A 13,431-nucleotide genomic window follows, 5' to 3' on the forward strand; every position below is an offset into this window, starting at 1 on the left:
CTATATATTTGTGCTCAATTCATTGCTTTAAACAAATTAATTTCTTTGATACCAATTAAAAAGTGGGGAATAGAAAAAAATGTTGGGAGAGGATTCTTGTTTAAATTTTAGAAGCCCTTTTTAAGCTGGCATGGCATCTTAAATAGTCTCGCTGTTCCTCTGCTGCAGAACTGCTTCATCCTTCCTCAGAGGCTTCTCTGTGTTGCTGGAACAAATAGTTGTTCAGCTGTGTGATGAAACTAGTTGGTAAATTGATCCAGAAGAAGGGCAGGTTGATGGCTTGCTTTAATATGGATTTGTTTCTCGATCCAGCCCGCTGCATAACTGTGTGTGTTCTGCCACAAGAGTGCAAATAAGATCTAGTGGCTGAGAGAAAGTATAGTAGACTGCCCTTTGCAGCAGGAGCAGCACAGATTTATGAAGATGGTAAAGTGCCCATGGACAGAGGAGGCGCTTTGGCACTGCACATAATCCAGTATAGCTGCAGGATCCTGCTGCGCCAGGTACTCCTTGTGCTCCTCGTGCTGTGCCACTTCAGCCTAATGCTTTCCTTGCACTCGATTAGTGATCCACCAGCTGTGGGATAAAGAGATGGACTAAGCTTACCATCTCTCTCTTTGAGTTAGCTCATCCAATGGATGACCTTTTGGGACAAATAATATTATTTGGAAGTAGCATGACCTGGTAGGAGCAAATAGCTAGGAGCACAAGGCAAGAGAAGAATCAGTGTGTCTTTATCTGACAGAAGCGTGGAGTTACACAGGGTTGGTATAACAGACTGTACTCTGAGACAGAAGGAAGTGAGGAGAAAAAAGGCTTGTTGAAATTGCAGGTTGCCTTCAAGATGGAAGGCCCATGCCTTTGTTCTGGGAGCATCATTTAAAGAAGTATTATTCAGGCTATTCAAGGGTCTGCAGAGGAGGGGGAAGCAACGACAGACAAGCCTTGAAAGAATCACAGGGATTTTGGAAGGAGCAAAGGGAAGAAGGGAATCCACATGACAACAACAGACAAATCTTTTTTAGTATTAGTCAATATAAATAACTAACACCATACCAAAGGTTAAAAAATAATGCCAGTTGCAGTAGGAGCTGTAAACGTTTTATAAACTGAAATTGCAAGAGTTACTCCGATGTGCAATAAAGCTACTGGAATTCTAATCAACAGTTGCTTCTTAGAATGTTAATAATAATAAATTGCTTTTGTGGGTTTTTACTCCCAACAGTTCTGCTACAGAAAGAGACGAGTGGTTAGAAGCTATCTCCAAATCAATTGAAGAATATACAAAAAAGAGAATCACATTTAATCCAAGCAAAAGTCTTGAAGAGGTATATCCCACCATTATTGTTGGTTTGTCCCCTTTTTGAATGTAAAGTTTCCTGACAGGTGCTTAGAGAAACAAGAGGTATTCCATGACAAATAATAAAGCAGGATGGTAAATAATTGAAGAGATGGTAGAACAGAATATTTCATAGTGTAATCTACTTAATAAATTTAAAATTATTTTCTTCAAAAAAAGCCAAATCAGCTTTCACAGTTCTCTCTGTAGGCTTGTGCACAGAAAGATGAAATGAAAAGGTTTTAAAATAAAGCCATTATTGATCCAAGTAGGCTGGTAAAGCTTTAAAGTCATTAAATGCATCTTTGTTGTCAGGCTTGCATTATGATGGTCACTGATGAAATAGTCGATAACATTTAAGACCATGAGAATTTATCAGAGAAGGCTTTCCAACACTCTTAGCATTATCCTATAATCACTGATGAATATTAATCTTATTTCTCCTCACTGAATGTAACAATATTGTGCCTATGTTCTCTCAGGCAGATCCAGAAAAACAGGAAGAAGATAGTCCTCTGGGATCAAAGGCTCCCATCTGGATCCCTGACACGAGAGCCACGATGTGTATGATCTGTACAAGTGAATTCACGCTGACATGGAGAAGGCACCACTGCAGGGCGTGTGGGAAGGTTGGGTGATTTTGTGGTTACCTCTTCAGTCGGTCATTCAGGTTCCTTATGTGACATTCGGGTGGAGCCTTATCACCCCAGCTACTCTTCTAAACAACCCTGTACACAACTATGTGGGTTAGGACCAACATGTTCGGGTTGGTAGTTTGAGGGCTGGGGTTTGGGTTTTTTGGACAGATGTTATGACAGACCAGGATTCAACCTTCATGCTACATGTTAATTATTTTGCATTCTGGAGAGCTATTTATGATTATTTTGCAATTACATAATACCCATGAATGTTAGCTGAAATGAAGAGGTATCTTCCTCACTAATTTCCATAAGATAAATAATGGTTTTTGATTTTAAGTTAGTACCAACCTTCTTTTATATTTTACACTTATGAAAGCTATATTTAATAAACATTATCTTTCTTGTTTTAATCCAGTAGAAATACAAAATTAGAATGCAATGCAGTTGAAACATCTTCGTTGTAAAGAAATCATTAGAAGAGCAATAGCTTTTCAGCTATTTCAAATAATTTATGATTGAAACAGTTCAGTAATACAGTAGGCTTGTTCTGTTCTTAATAGATCATTAGCATTGGTTTATTGACTCCTAATTCACTATTTTTTAAATATTTTTTTATCATTTTTATATTTTTAAAATAATTTTTATTATTTTATAATTTTTATTCTTTAGAGGAGAAAAGTACAGCATGTTGAGCATAAAGACATAGTATGAGATCTTAAAACATTTCCATTGTAAAATAGTGCCTGTTTCAGGTTTTTATGGGCTTAAAAGTGCTGAAGTGAATGTGTTTGGGTATTTGGTGATTTACAGGTGTACATCATGTACAGTAATGCTTTTGTTTGTTTCTCTCTGTTTCCAGATTGTCTGTCAAGCTTGTTCATCAAACAAACATGGCTTAGACTATATGAAAAACCAGCCAGCTAGAGTATGTGATCACTGCTTCAGGGAGCTACAAAAGCAAGGTAAAGAAAACCTTCACAAACTGTCTGTCTTACTTTTGTGGCCTTTGTAACATGGTATGTGTGTGCCTCATCTTTACAGCTGCGTTCAAGTGCTTAATTCTGCTTATCCCTGAAAAATGATAGGCACCTGAGATTCTAAGCCAAACAAGCTTCTGTGGCACAAGCTAGGAAATGAATTTGCAAATCATTGGCTCTTCTTTCCAGAATAATGTGTGCCTTGACCCTATGGTAATGACATGTAGCTTATGCTGCTTTCCTTTTGAGATAACAAGTGTTACATTGCTTTTCATTAATCACAGGGTACAAGTGTACATTAGAGTCCTTGCAGTTTATCCTGACCTCCCAGGGGGTTCATGTTACTTTTACACTCTGTAACTTGTATGTCTGTAAACTTCATTTTTGCCAGCTAAGCTGCTGAGATGGTTAAAGTTCTGGGGCTCTGTAGAGACGTAGGCCTTAGTCTTTCTGAAGCTGAGTCTCTTCAGGTCTGTAAACTGGCCTCAAGCCACTCAAGCCTCAGCTCATATGGAATGCAAAGATTTTGTGTATCTGTACCTAGTTTCTGCAGAAACAAGTGTAAAATGGAAGCACCTCCCAGTGAGGTGGGAATCCAATCCCATTGCACAAGACTTGCTGTGAATTAAGTGGAAATACTCGACTAGAAAATACACAAATGAGCTGGAAAGAGACTGAAAGAGCTATCTGCCCTTCCCGTGGCAGAGGCTCCAGTGCAACACGAGCTCTCTAGGGTATCAGGAAATCTGTGGTGCCCGGTGAGATAAGAAAGCTATGGATCCCAGCATGCTGGGGGTGATATTTCTCATGGGGGTGCGGAAAGCAGCATGGAGAACCCTGGAAATGACAGTGAGATCCTGCGGTGATGGGAAGGCCATTGTCTGAGCCACCTGCAGGTGTCTGCACTGGGCACTAGAGGCTGCTGTGCTGCAGGCAATTGCAGCTGCCTGGAGCTGGGAAAAGGGCTGGGGAGCAGGTGCAGTACAGCTGGCAATCACATTGCTCTCCTGCTCTTCTCATTATTTCAGAGGCTCACCGAGTTCAGGGCCAACTCTAGAAGCAGACTTTATGAAACCACTCAGTCCAAGTGCAGCTGTAAAAAAAGTGGTGGGAGTTGTTAGAAAAAGGGTTTTTGAAGAGGTGAAGTGTTGCAGAAGTCTTTCAAGAGAGATGAAGTAACTGCCTGTGGCAGTGGAGGAAGCACATGCTGGCAGATGGGAATGTCCAGAAGAGTGTGTGTGCTGGAAGAGGAGCATCCCTATTGAATAAGGCTGAGAAGTTAACAGATGTAGAGAATTGAAAGATGAAGTACAGGCAACATAAAGGACAGGTGTAAAAATTTGCTGTGATTTTTAAAACTTAATTTTCACCCTCTTTATGAGAAAAGGCAGCTCAACACCCAGAAAACAGACTTTGAAAACAAACAAGACTAATTTGTTTAGTTTTAAACTTGTGGGGTTTTTTTCAGTATGACTGTGATATGGAGGATTCTAACTCATGGTGTTGATGATAGCACTGAAAAGTTAATTCAGTGCTGAATTGAACATGATTAGGTGTTATTATTCTAACCCTGTAATCTGAATAAAAATGCCAGCTTTTTTTAACAAGAAAAGTCCAAGAATGAATTGCCTGTGTTTAATCATCTGTGACATGAAATCAATATATTCATCCTGTGCATTTTAGATAACCAGTGCACTCCTAAGAGTGGATCCCCAGTCAACCATAAATCTCCATCTAGTGCCTTGTCTACTGTATTACAAAGTATTCCCTCTGGAAGAAAGCAGAAAAAAATTCCTGCAGCCCTCAAAGAAGTAAGTGTTTTATTGGTCAGAAGAGGTTGTGGACTCTCCATTCCTGGGAGTGTTCAAGACCAGACTAGACGGGGCTTTGAGCCATGTAGGCTCTAGGGGAAGGTGTCCCTGCCCATGACAGGTCTTTAAGAATCTTTAAGAATGAGATGGTCTTTAAGGTCCCTTCCAAGCCAAACCACACTGTGATTCTTCTGATATAGGAATGTGTTCTACAGCTGTATGTTTTCCTCAGTGTTTCAGCTCTCTCTTGTCCTGTTGTATCCAATGTAAGTTCCAATCTTCATTTACTGGAAACCTCTCTTCCAGACCAGATAAATGGTAGCAGGTAAAATAATTTTTCTTTCATCCACCTGAGTTAGTTAGCAACATTAACCTGAAATCAGGTAAGAATTTCAGTCTCTAACAGACAGGGATCTGTAAATCTATTAAAAAAACAAAAAGCTGTACTGTGAAATCTTATTAGGGTTTGTTGATTAATTTTGTTTTTCCTCTTCAGGTTTCAGCAAACACAGAAGACTCTACAATGAGTGGCTACCTACACAGATCTAAGGGCAGTAAGAAACCATGGAAACATCTGTGGTTTGTTATAAAAAATAAGGTGCTATACACATATGCTGCCAGTGAGGTAAGAGACCACGTATTAGAAATTAAATATCCAATGATAATGCTGTCTTTGTAACAAAATTGTTTATTCTTATGATCTACAAAAAAAAGCTATAAAATTAGATCACCTTACAGTATTTGATCTGATTGTGATGCAGTATTTTGAAAAGGCCGTATGAGCTTGATACCATAGTAGATTGATATAGCTATGCTGTTCCTGATTCCAGATCTAGCTTTTGAGTACCTGTGCACTGCATACCATTGCTCAGTTGCAGGTATTTCTGGGTGACTTGGATACATGGGGGGTGTGTTTGCATGCATCACAGTGTACTAGTGGCAAAGGCAACATTGTAGAAGCATCTTGAATTATCTTGTTCTGTAGTTCCATAGGGTATTTTGAATGCTTGTAAAAGGAGTAAACTAAGTCTCTTTACTGCTCCTCAAACTGTTGTCTTCAGCCTGGAGTTATTTGGTAAAAAAGAAATTCATCTTACGTAACAGCACTTGATTTTTTTAATTTAGAATGTGTAGTCCTATTGCAGTGTGGAATAATCTCTAACGCATACATATTTTTATATATATATGGCATCCCAACATGTTCTGAGGATGTAGTTTTACTGCATCTTGGAATGTTCTTAGAATGTTTTGTAACATATATGGATGTATTGATCTTAGGCTTCAGGTTTTTTGTGTTGTTATAGTTTACTGCTAGCTTTCAAGAGCAAAATATCCAAAGCATCTGTTTTAAGGTGTTGCTATCCCTCATTTTCTTTCAAAATATGAGGCCAAACCTATCCGGGCCATGTAAAGAATTTTCCTTCTTCACTCCATGCCACCCCCACTCTAGTTATTTCCTGGTTTGTGCTCAGATTTGTTCCTGTGTTGTTCCTGCCAACCTTTATTTTAGAACTTCTGAATTATGTCCAAAACCTGTGATGTTATTTCCACTACAGCATTGGAAATACTAAAAAAACCCCAAACCCCAACCCAAGTAGTTCTAAAAATAGCTTAAATAATTACATAGAAAACAATTTTGTCATTGTTTTCTTTTATATCAATTAGAAAATAATTTCAGAGCATTGTGCCTCTTCTGGCCTTTGCAAAGGAAACTTTGGCAGAGGTAAAAAAAGAACAAAGTCTGTGACAGTCACCTTAAATTTTCTTTTGCGTTGCTTCCTCTGAGATATCAACCTTACAGAGTAGCTTCAGTTTGCTGTTAACAATCAGAAAATTAATTCTTTCATATTTTCTTAAACTGAGGACTATCTGTCCTTAGTTTTTGTCTTGGTGAGCCATTGCAGGAGACATTATTTAGAGAGTCTAAAGGCAAGGTGCAGTGCTGCCTTGGCCACTTAAGCTACTTATATTTGTTCCAAGTGATAGAAAGATCGATGGTAAAGAAATCACCTATTAGTAGTATGTAGACCTGAGACAGTAAAAAAGATTGCTCAGCCTTACAGGACTTTTCAAATATCAAGAAAGGCTGCTGTCACAGGACTTTTGTTTCACTGTAGAGGCAATTACCAAAGTCTTCACCTGATGTATCAGTGTTTATGTAAGTTTGGGGGCGGGGGGTTTAAATATTTATTTTTCTTCTGTTCATTAGCGTCGTAGGACCTTGCCTAGTTAAAAAACACTTTTTGGAATTCACACAGGATAAAATCTACTCTTTTCTTAAAATTTTTATTCCAAAAATCCTGTGTATTGTATTCATTAATAAAAAGACAAGAGTATTAAAAAAAAAAAGTAACTGAGATAAATGACGAAGGGTCTTTTCTAGTCAACTGTGAACACTTAGCAACCTTGTTTTCCTCTGTCCTGTTGATTTCCAGCAAAAGAAAGTGAGATAAATTTAGCCATTTAAAGATTTGGATCTTAACTTCAGAGCTTGAGAACACAGGTTTCCTGCATAGCTCCTCCTTTTAGCATACTCAGTGCAGTTTATAGCATCCCACTCCACTTCTGAGCTTGCTGGAGAGAGCACTGGGCTTGATGGGCCTCTGCTGCCAGTGGTGGCTGATCCGTTGATACCAGAAGTCCTTGCCAGGCAGAATGATGAGACCATGCAGTGAAAGCCAAGGTAGAGGCAACCAGGGAAATGAAAAGAGGATCAGTGATGTTGAAGTCTGCAAGGTTTTATTTCCTGTCCCCTGACTCATGCAGGGAGAATATAAAAAGGAGCATTATGTGCGGGTCTATTTGTGATAATTTGTTGTATTGTCTGCTGCAGTGGTATGGTGTATGAAGTCTAAATGCATGCCTTAGTATGTCTTACAAGCTTTAATTTTGTATTTTTTCCTTTTTCTCCCTGTTACATAGGATGTGGCAGCATTAGAGAGCCAGCCTTTACTTGGATTCACAGTCAGTGAAGTAAAAGGTGAAAACTCAGAGTCTAGAGTGTTCCATTTACTGCACAAAAACACTTTATTTTACATATTCAAGGCAGATGATCCCCATTCAGCTCAAAAGTAAGAAACTATTTGAATTAATTTCTGTTACATATTTCTAAAAAATTCAGAAGTGGTGAATGTTAATATTCACACATTAAGCATATGTATAAAAGATCCATATTATATCATAAGTAAATTAAAGTTTTAAATTACTTAAACACAGGGTTCTGGTTTCATTTGTGCTTCTGAAATGAAGGAAGCAGACTCTACTCTGCAAAGGACTGAATGTGGAATGAGAAAGTCAAAGAGAAAATGAGAAATCTTTCTTTTTCCTTGCCCATTCCTCTCACTCTGGTCTACGGAAGTGAAAATTGAATGTTACCTTTGGAGAAATCCAGAAAATGTTTTTAAGAAATAACTGATATGCTCCTTTTTAAATTTCAATTGTTCATATTAATTTTATTAATCAATATATGGCAGTGAAATATAAAGCAAACACTAGAAGTTGGGGGCCAAGGTTTGAAGTGTGTGAGCTGATGCCCATAAGCACCTAGGCATGCACTCGGACCAAAACCTGGCATTCAAAGAACATTCACACAAGCTGTTTTGTTTCAAGTCCTTTCTGAATTTGGAGTCATATTTATCAAGCTATGTATTGTGTCAGTTTCATATAAAATAACCTGGAAGCTTGGTCATTAATCAGTAAAAAACATTAATTACATGATTCATGAAGTAAACTAGAAACGAGCATAGAAGGAATACACGTAAGCTATTTTTCTTACATGCCTATCTTATCTGATTGGTTTCACTGCAGTTTCCCCAAATGAATTTTGCATTATTAAATAGATATGATGCATTTACAAGCCCATTATTAATGCTTAAACATTCAAATGGATACAGGTTTAGTTTTCTGCAAATAGGAACATTCTGAAAACAAAGTATCCAGTACAATAGGAAATTTTGAACAGCTGAGAACGTGCTTAATGACACTTCTCTACAGAAAAAAAACTGGAAGTCTATTTGATTTTTGGGAGTATTTTGTGCAGATGTGCATAAATGTTTCTTTGTTAATTAAGATGCTATACTGTTGTTTTCCCTGTGTCCTCATTTGTACTATATAAAACAACTAAAAAAACCCCCAGGCATTCAATAAGTTTATTTTTCGACTCAGACAATTGCTTTTCTCATCAGAAGGAAACTTGAAATTGGACATAGTGTATTTTACTGAGGTTAGGAATAACATTAAGTACTTTGAATTTCAATCTTTCTCCAAATATTTAATATCCTTAGGAGATTTATGCTGAACCTTCAGAAGAAATGCTGCTTTTACAGCCTTAAAAGGAAAAACAAAAACATGCTGTTGGCCTGTTTGCATCAGTGGGCAGTACTTTTTCCTGATAGGACCAAAAAAATAATCTGATGTATTTATCTAAGTGTGTTAATAAATTTTAACAGATGGTTACTTTTTATTGTGGTTTTAAATTCCAATGCTATGTTCAGTGCTTAAGCTGTTTATTAATTTTTTATTTGTATTCCACTTTAGTTGTTTACAATGTATACATGGCAGTGGAAAGTACTAAAAATATTACTAAAAAGTAAGCTAGGTGTTTGAATTGTGTGTGCAGACATGCCTGAGCACTAATACACGATTAATATGTTAATGCCAAAAGCTTGAATTCAAAGTTCATGCACACAGTTACAAATGTAAATGCTCAGGGCAAGAGCCAGCATCTGTGACTAATGTTTAGATACCCTGTGAATACCAAGACAGTTTGAATTTCCATGATAAAGAAAATTACAGTCTTTGTCTCATTCAGTTCTTCCAAGATTTCCACTCAGGAAAAAAAAATATCATTTTGTGGGCCTCTTACCTTTATATAAAGTTCTGTCCTCATTCAGAAAACAGAATTACTTGTTCTGTAGCATCAGAGTGCTTCAGGAACATTATTTTTGCCTCCTTGAGAAGCTGAGGATGTTTATTACCCTCCTAAGTAGGAAAATAAGCCACAGCTATAGGGAATAAAAGTATCTGAATAATAACTTTGAATTTCTAGTTTAAGAAACCTTGGATCAGCTGTTTGGGACTTCCCCCTGTGCCCTCCTTGCCCTTTCCAGCCTTTCCATGTGCCCTTCTCTCTCAGCCCCACTAGTCCTGCCTTTTACCTGCTGCAGAAGCAGAGGTGAAGCCATGCAGATGGCTGCCTCTGTTACAGCAGTGTCCTGATTCCTCCCAGATGATTGCAGTGAAAAAGAGAAATGAGTATTGGGGGTTTTTAAAGGTATACAGAACCTTGGCATAGCCTACTTTTTGAGCATTTGGTTTCCCAGCTTCACCGGTTCTTTGTGCACTGTAACTTCAGGATGGGAGACTTCATTGGATGTCCTTGTACCAGGCAGCTTTGTATGTTTGGACTCATTGGATAGATTTTGGTATTTGCACTCACAGACCAATTGGTAGTGGAAGAATGATGTTACTTCTTGTGTGAATCTGTAGCTAGTGACAGCAACGAGATTTATTCTTTTATCAGCTACTTCCTAACAATGTTTAATTTTCTAACAGGTGGATAGAAGCTTTTCAAGAAGGCACTGTATTATAGCAGCGTCAGCATCGTGTCTGCAAGTTTAAAGGAAAATATCCAAGGATGGTCATAAAACAGACTACAGCAACTGTTCAAAGAAACAGAATCCTGCCGTCGCAACCTACACAAAATTGTATATTTGTCAGGATTAGGAGTTGTTGCATTTTTAGTGTAAAGTAATATTTTTCTAAAGAATTGTATGTATTTCTGTGTTGATACAAAATGTGTTATTTATTAAATTCCAGTGTTTACTTAAATGGGCAGAATTATTTGTGCATTGAAGTCCAAAGTGTCCTCAGAATGGCAGATTGTTGGTCAACAGATTCATAAACTTTATTTAAAAAAGCCCCACAAAACGGATTTGTTGCCGTTTTACTTTTCCTCGTGATTTGTGTATAGGTTCTTGAGTTGCTGATGTTCACTTTGCAATTTAGCAAGGACAGATTGGTATAGGAATTTCACAGATTTGGGATCTGCGTTGACTATGTAAGCTCCATTATGAGAAGTTGTATGATATTGATGCTCCTTTCCTTGCATGGCAGTTGAAATCTTGCATACCAGTACATTTAAAAAGTACAACAAATTCTGTATCACAAAACCAAAATAAGGTTCAATTATTAAAAAACAGAAAAGGGAAAAGTATTTTTAAAAAGTTTGCAATTACAGGGATAAGGCACTAGAGCTGTTACAGTACTACAGATGCAAAAGAGACTGAATTAGTTATCTTCCAGCAATTGCAGGATTTATTATCTTTTTATGTTTCCAGTAATAATTCAAAGCAGAATAAAAATACATTTTTGATAATCAAAGACAAAATATCTTACTAGTTTCAAAACTTCATGTCAAATGAGTTCTGTACACAATATGAAACACTGTATAAGCTGTTGTTCAAAGAACAGTAAACAAATATGTGCACCCTCCTCTCTGGAAATTTTAAAACTATTGTATATTTAAATATTATGCTTAAACTGGAATTGCCATACCAAGACAATAGAGCTTTTTTTAGTGCAGGAGGCATTGACAATGCATACCATTCTTTGAAATAACTTTTGTTTACAATATGATTTGTTCTGTTTGATATTTTAAAACAGAATTCAGCTTTAGGTGTTTGGGGTTTGGGGTTTTTTTTCTTAAAGAAAATCATTGGTATACCTCATTAGGAAATACTTACTGATGATTCTGGTGCATTTATTCTATTTAACTTTTAAAAAATTTTAACACTGTAATAGTATAAATGGAACTAGAACTATGAAACTCACATGAAAAGGAAGCCATTTTTATGTCAAATGCAATGCATATGTAGTCAGTTAATTTTACTGTATGAGACACTTGTCATAATCCCCTGAATCAAGCTAGTTGTGGTAACAAAATTAAGAGCAATTAAATTTAATAGTTTGAGTTTCATGTTAATAGCTATTCCATGTTAATAGCTATTTCACAGCAGAAAGAGATGATAGAACAGTTAATATTCATCACACAAAAAGGCCAAGAATGAAAATGTAAACCAAAATTCTCTTATTTCCTCAATATACCTCAAAGTCAGGTCCAAGATACTAACTGAAGAAGCTTGGTTTCCAAGAGCTTCTCTAAAGTTAGTAATGGGATTGGAAGTCAAATTCTTAATATTAACTATACAAGAAACTTCATTGACTTCCAGCATTTCAGTAGAATACTTTATGAATCAGGGACTTAAGGCTGTAGATCTGACTTTCCTCAAGAACACTAGACATTTGACCAGCTAGGGTTGGCAATGCAGTAGGAGTCTGATCAAAGCCTTTATTCTCTTTTATTGTAATACAAATGTGCTAAATAAATACTTTTCTCTTGTTCTATACCAGGGGCTTTTACTTCATTTTCAAAAATGACTGCTGACTGAAGCTAATTAATTATTACCATGTCTCTTCAGGGTGATTTCTGACATGAATTTTACTGTATCCAAAAGAAAACTGATATCAATATACTATAGATGTGATTTGTCTTTTCTAGTTTTTAGTATCAAAGGTAAGAGCTTCTTCATATTTTCATGGGGACTGCACACCAATGAAGATGGCAAGTCATGAAGCAGCAAATGAATCAGAAATTTGGCTAGGAGCAAGGCAATTTAATTTCAGTTTTTGCTTTGATATTTTCCCTGCTGCAAAACAGAGCAATAAAAGTCAAAACACACACTGAATAAGGTGCCCAAGTTCTGCTTCATGTGGTGTCAAACTACCTCTAGAGGGTTTGGTGCAGAGGGAGAAAATAGCTTAAAGTGTTCTGTGGAAATCAGAGGACTTCTTCCAGAAGTTGTTCATCAATCAAAAAATTTGTGACAGAAATAAATTGGAACAGAGCTTTATAAACACTAGTATACATATTGCAGTCACATTCTGTGTGAAATAAATTGTCCTTGTGTGTTTGAATCTTTCTTTTCCTCTCTCCTGCATTATTGCTTTGTGCCATATGAAGAACCCACAACACAAGCATTTTCATAACATTTTCAGATGATTGCTTTTCAAACTTGCCCTATTTCTCCAGTTCACCTCCCAGTTTGATTCATTACCATCAAGAGTAAAATATTTACATCTTGATTTGGCTAAACACTAAAACAAGATCAGAAGTTTTTAGACACCTGGCTACCTCCTCTTCTAAGAATTTATAGTTCGTAATCAATTTAAGATTGGTTAGTTGAGTATGAGACAAACATTAGCATTGGATATTAGTTCTAACATTTTTATTCATAGATAAATTAAAGCTTCTAGAATCCTGAATTCTCTTTAACTTAAAACTATGTGCCCAAAGGACTTAAAACAAACAGAGCAGCTTTGGAACACATTTTACTAAATATTTTGTGCATGGAAACTCAATTACTCAACTATGTTTATTACATCATAATGTAAAGAGATGTCTGGAAAGACACATTCAGTGCATTTGTTTGCTGTAACTGCTGTCCCCTATTTACTATCCAAATAGGCTTTTATTTGGAGCAGTCCTAAATCATACTGTCTAAATGGAAGAATAGAATTTTTATTTTGTAACTGAAAACAGTTTAAAGTTGTAAATATTTATGTGGATATTCATCATTTTGTATAAATAAATTCACATTATTTGA

At 36.6% G+C, this 13,431-nt stretch overlaps 1 protein-coding gene across 1 annotated transcript in view; it reads left to right on the forward strand.

Moving 5' to 3' along the window:
• Positions 1-13,431, forward strand: part of LOC131592566 (FYVE, RhoGEF and PH domain-containing protein 6-like) — a 72,155-nt gene extending 58,724 nt beyond the window's left edge. Inside the window, exons 15-21 of the mRNA XM_058864125.1 lie at positions 1,226-1,328; positions 1,822-1,968; positions 2,840-2,942; positions 4,641-4,768; positions 5,265-5,393; positions 7,691-7,839; positions 10,322-13,431. Coding sequence (XP_058720108.1) covers positions 1,226-1,328; positions 1,822-1,968; positions 2,840-2,942; positions 4,641-4,768; positions 5,265-5,393; positions 7,691-7,839; positions 10,322-10,358 — 796 coding nt within the window. The 3' untranslated portion in view covers positions 10,359-13,431. The remainder of the gene's footprint in view (positions 1-1,225; positions 1,329-1,821; positions 1,969-2,839; positions 2,943-4,640; positions 4,769-5,264; positions 5,394-7,690; positions 7,840-10,321) is intronic.

This window comes from Poecile atricapillus, chromosome Z (genome assembly GCF_030490865.1).
Source record: "Poecile atricapillus isolate bPoeAtr1 chromosome Z, bPoeAtr1.hap1, whole genome shotgun sequence".
Lineage (NCBI taxonomy): Eukaryota > Metazoa > Chordata > Aves > Passeriformes > Paridae > Poecile > Poecile atricapillus.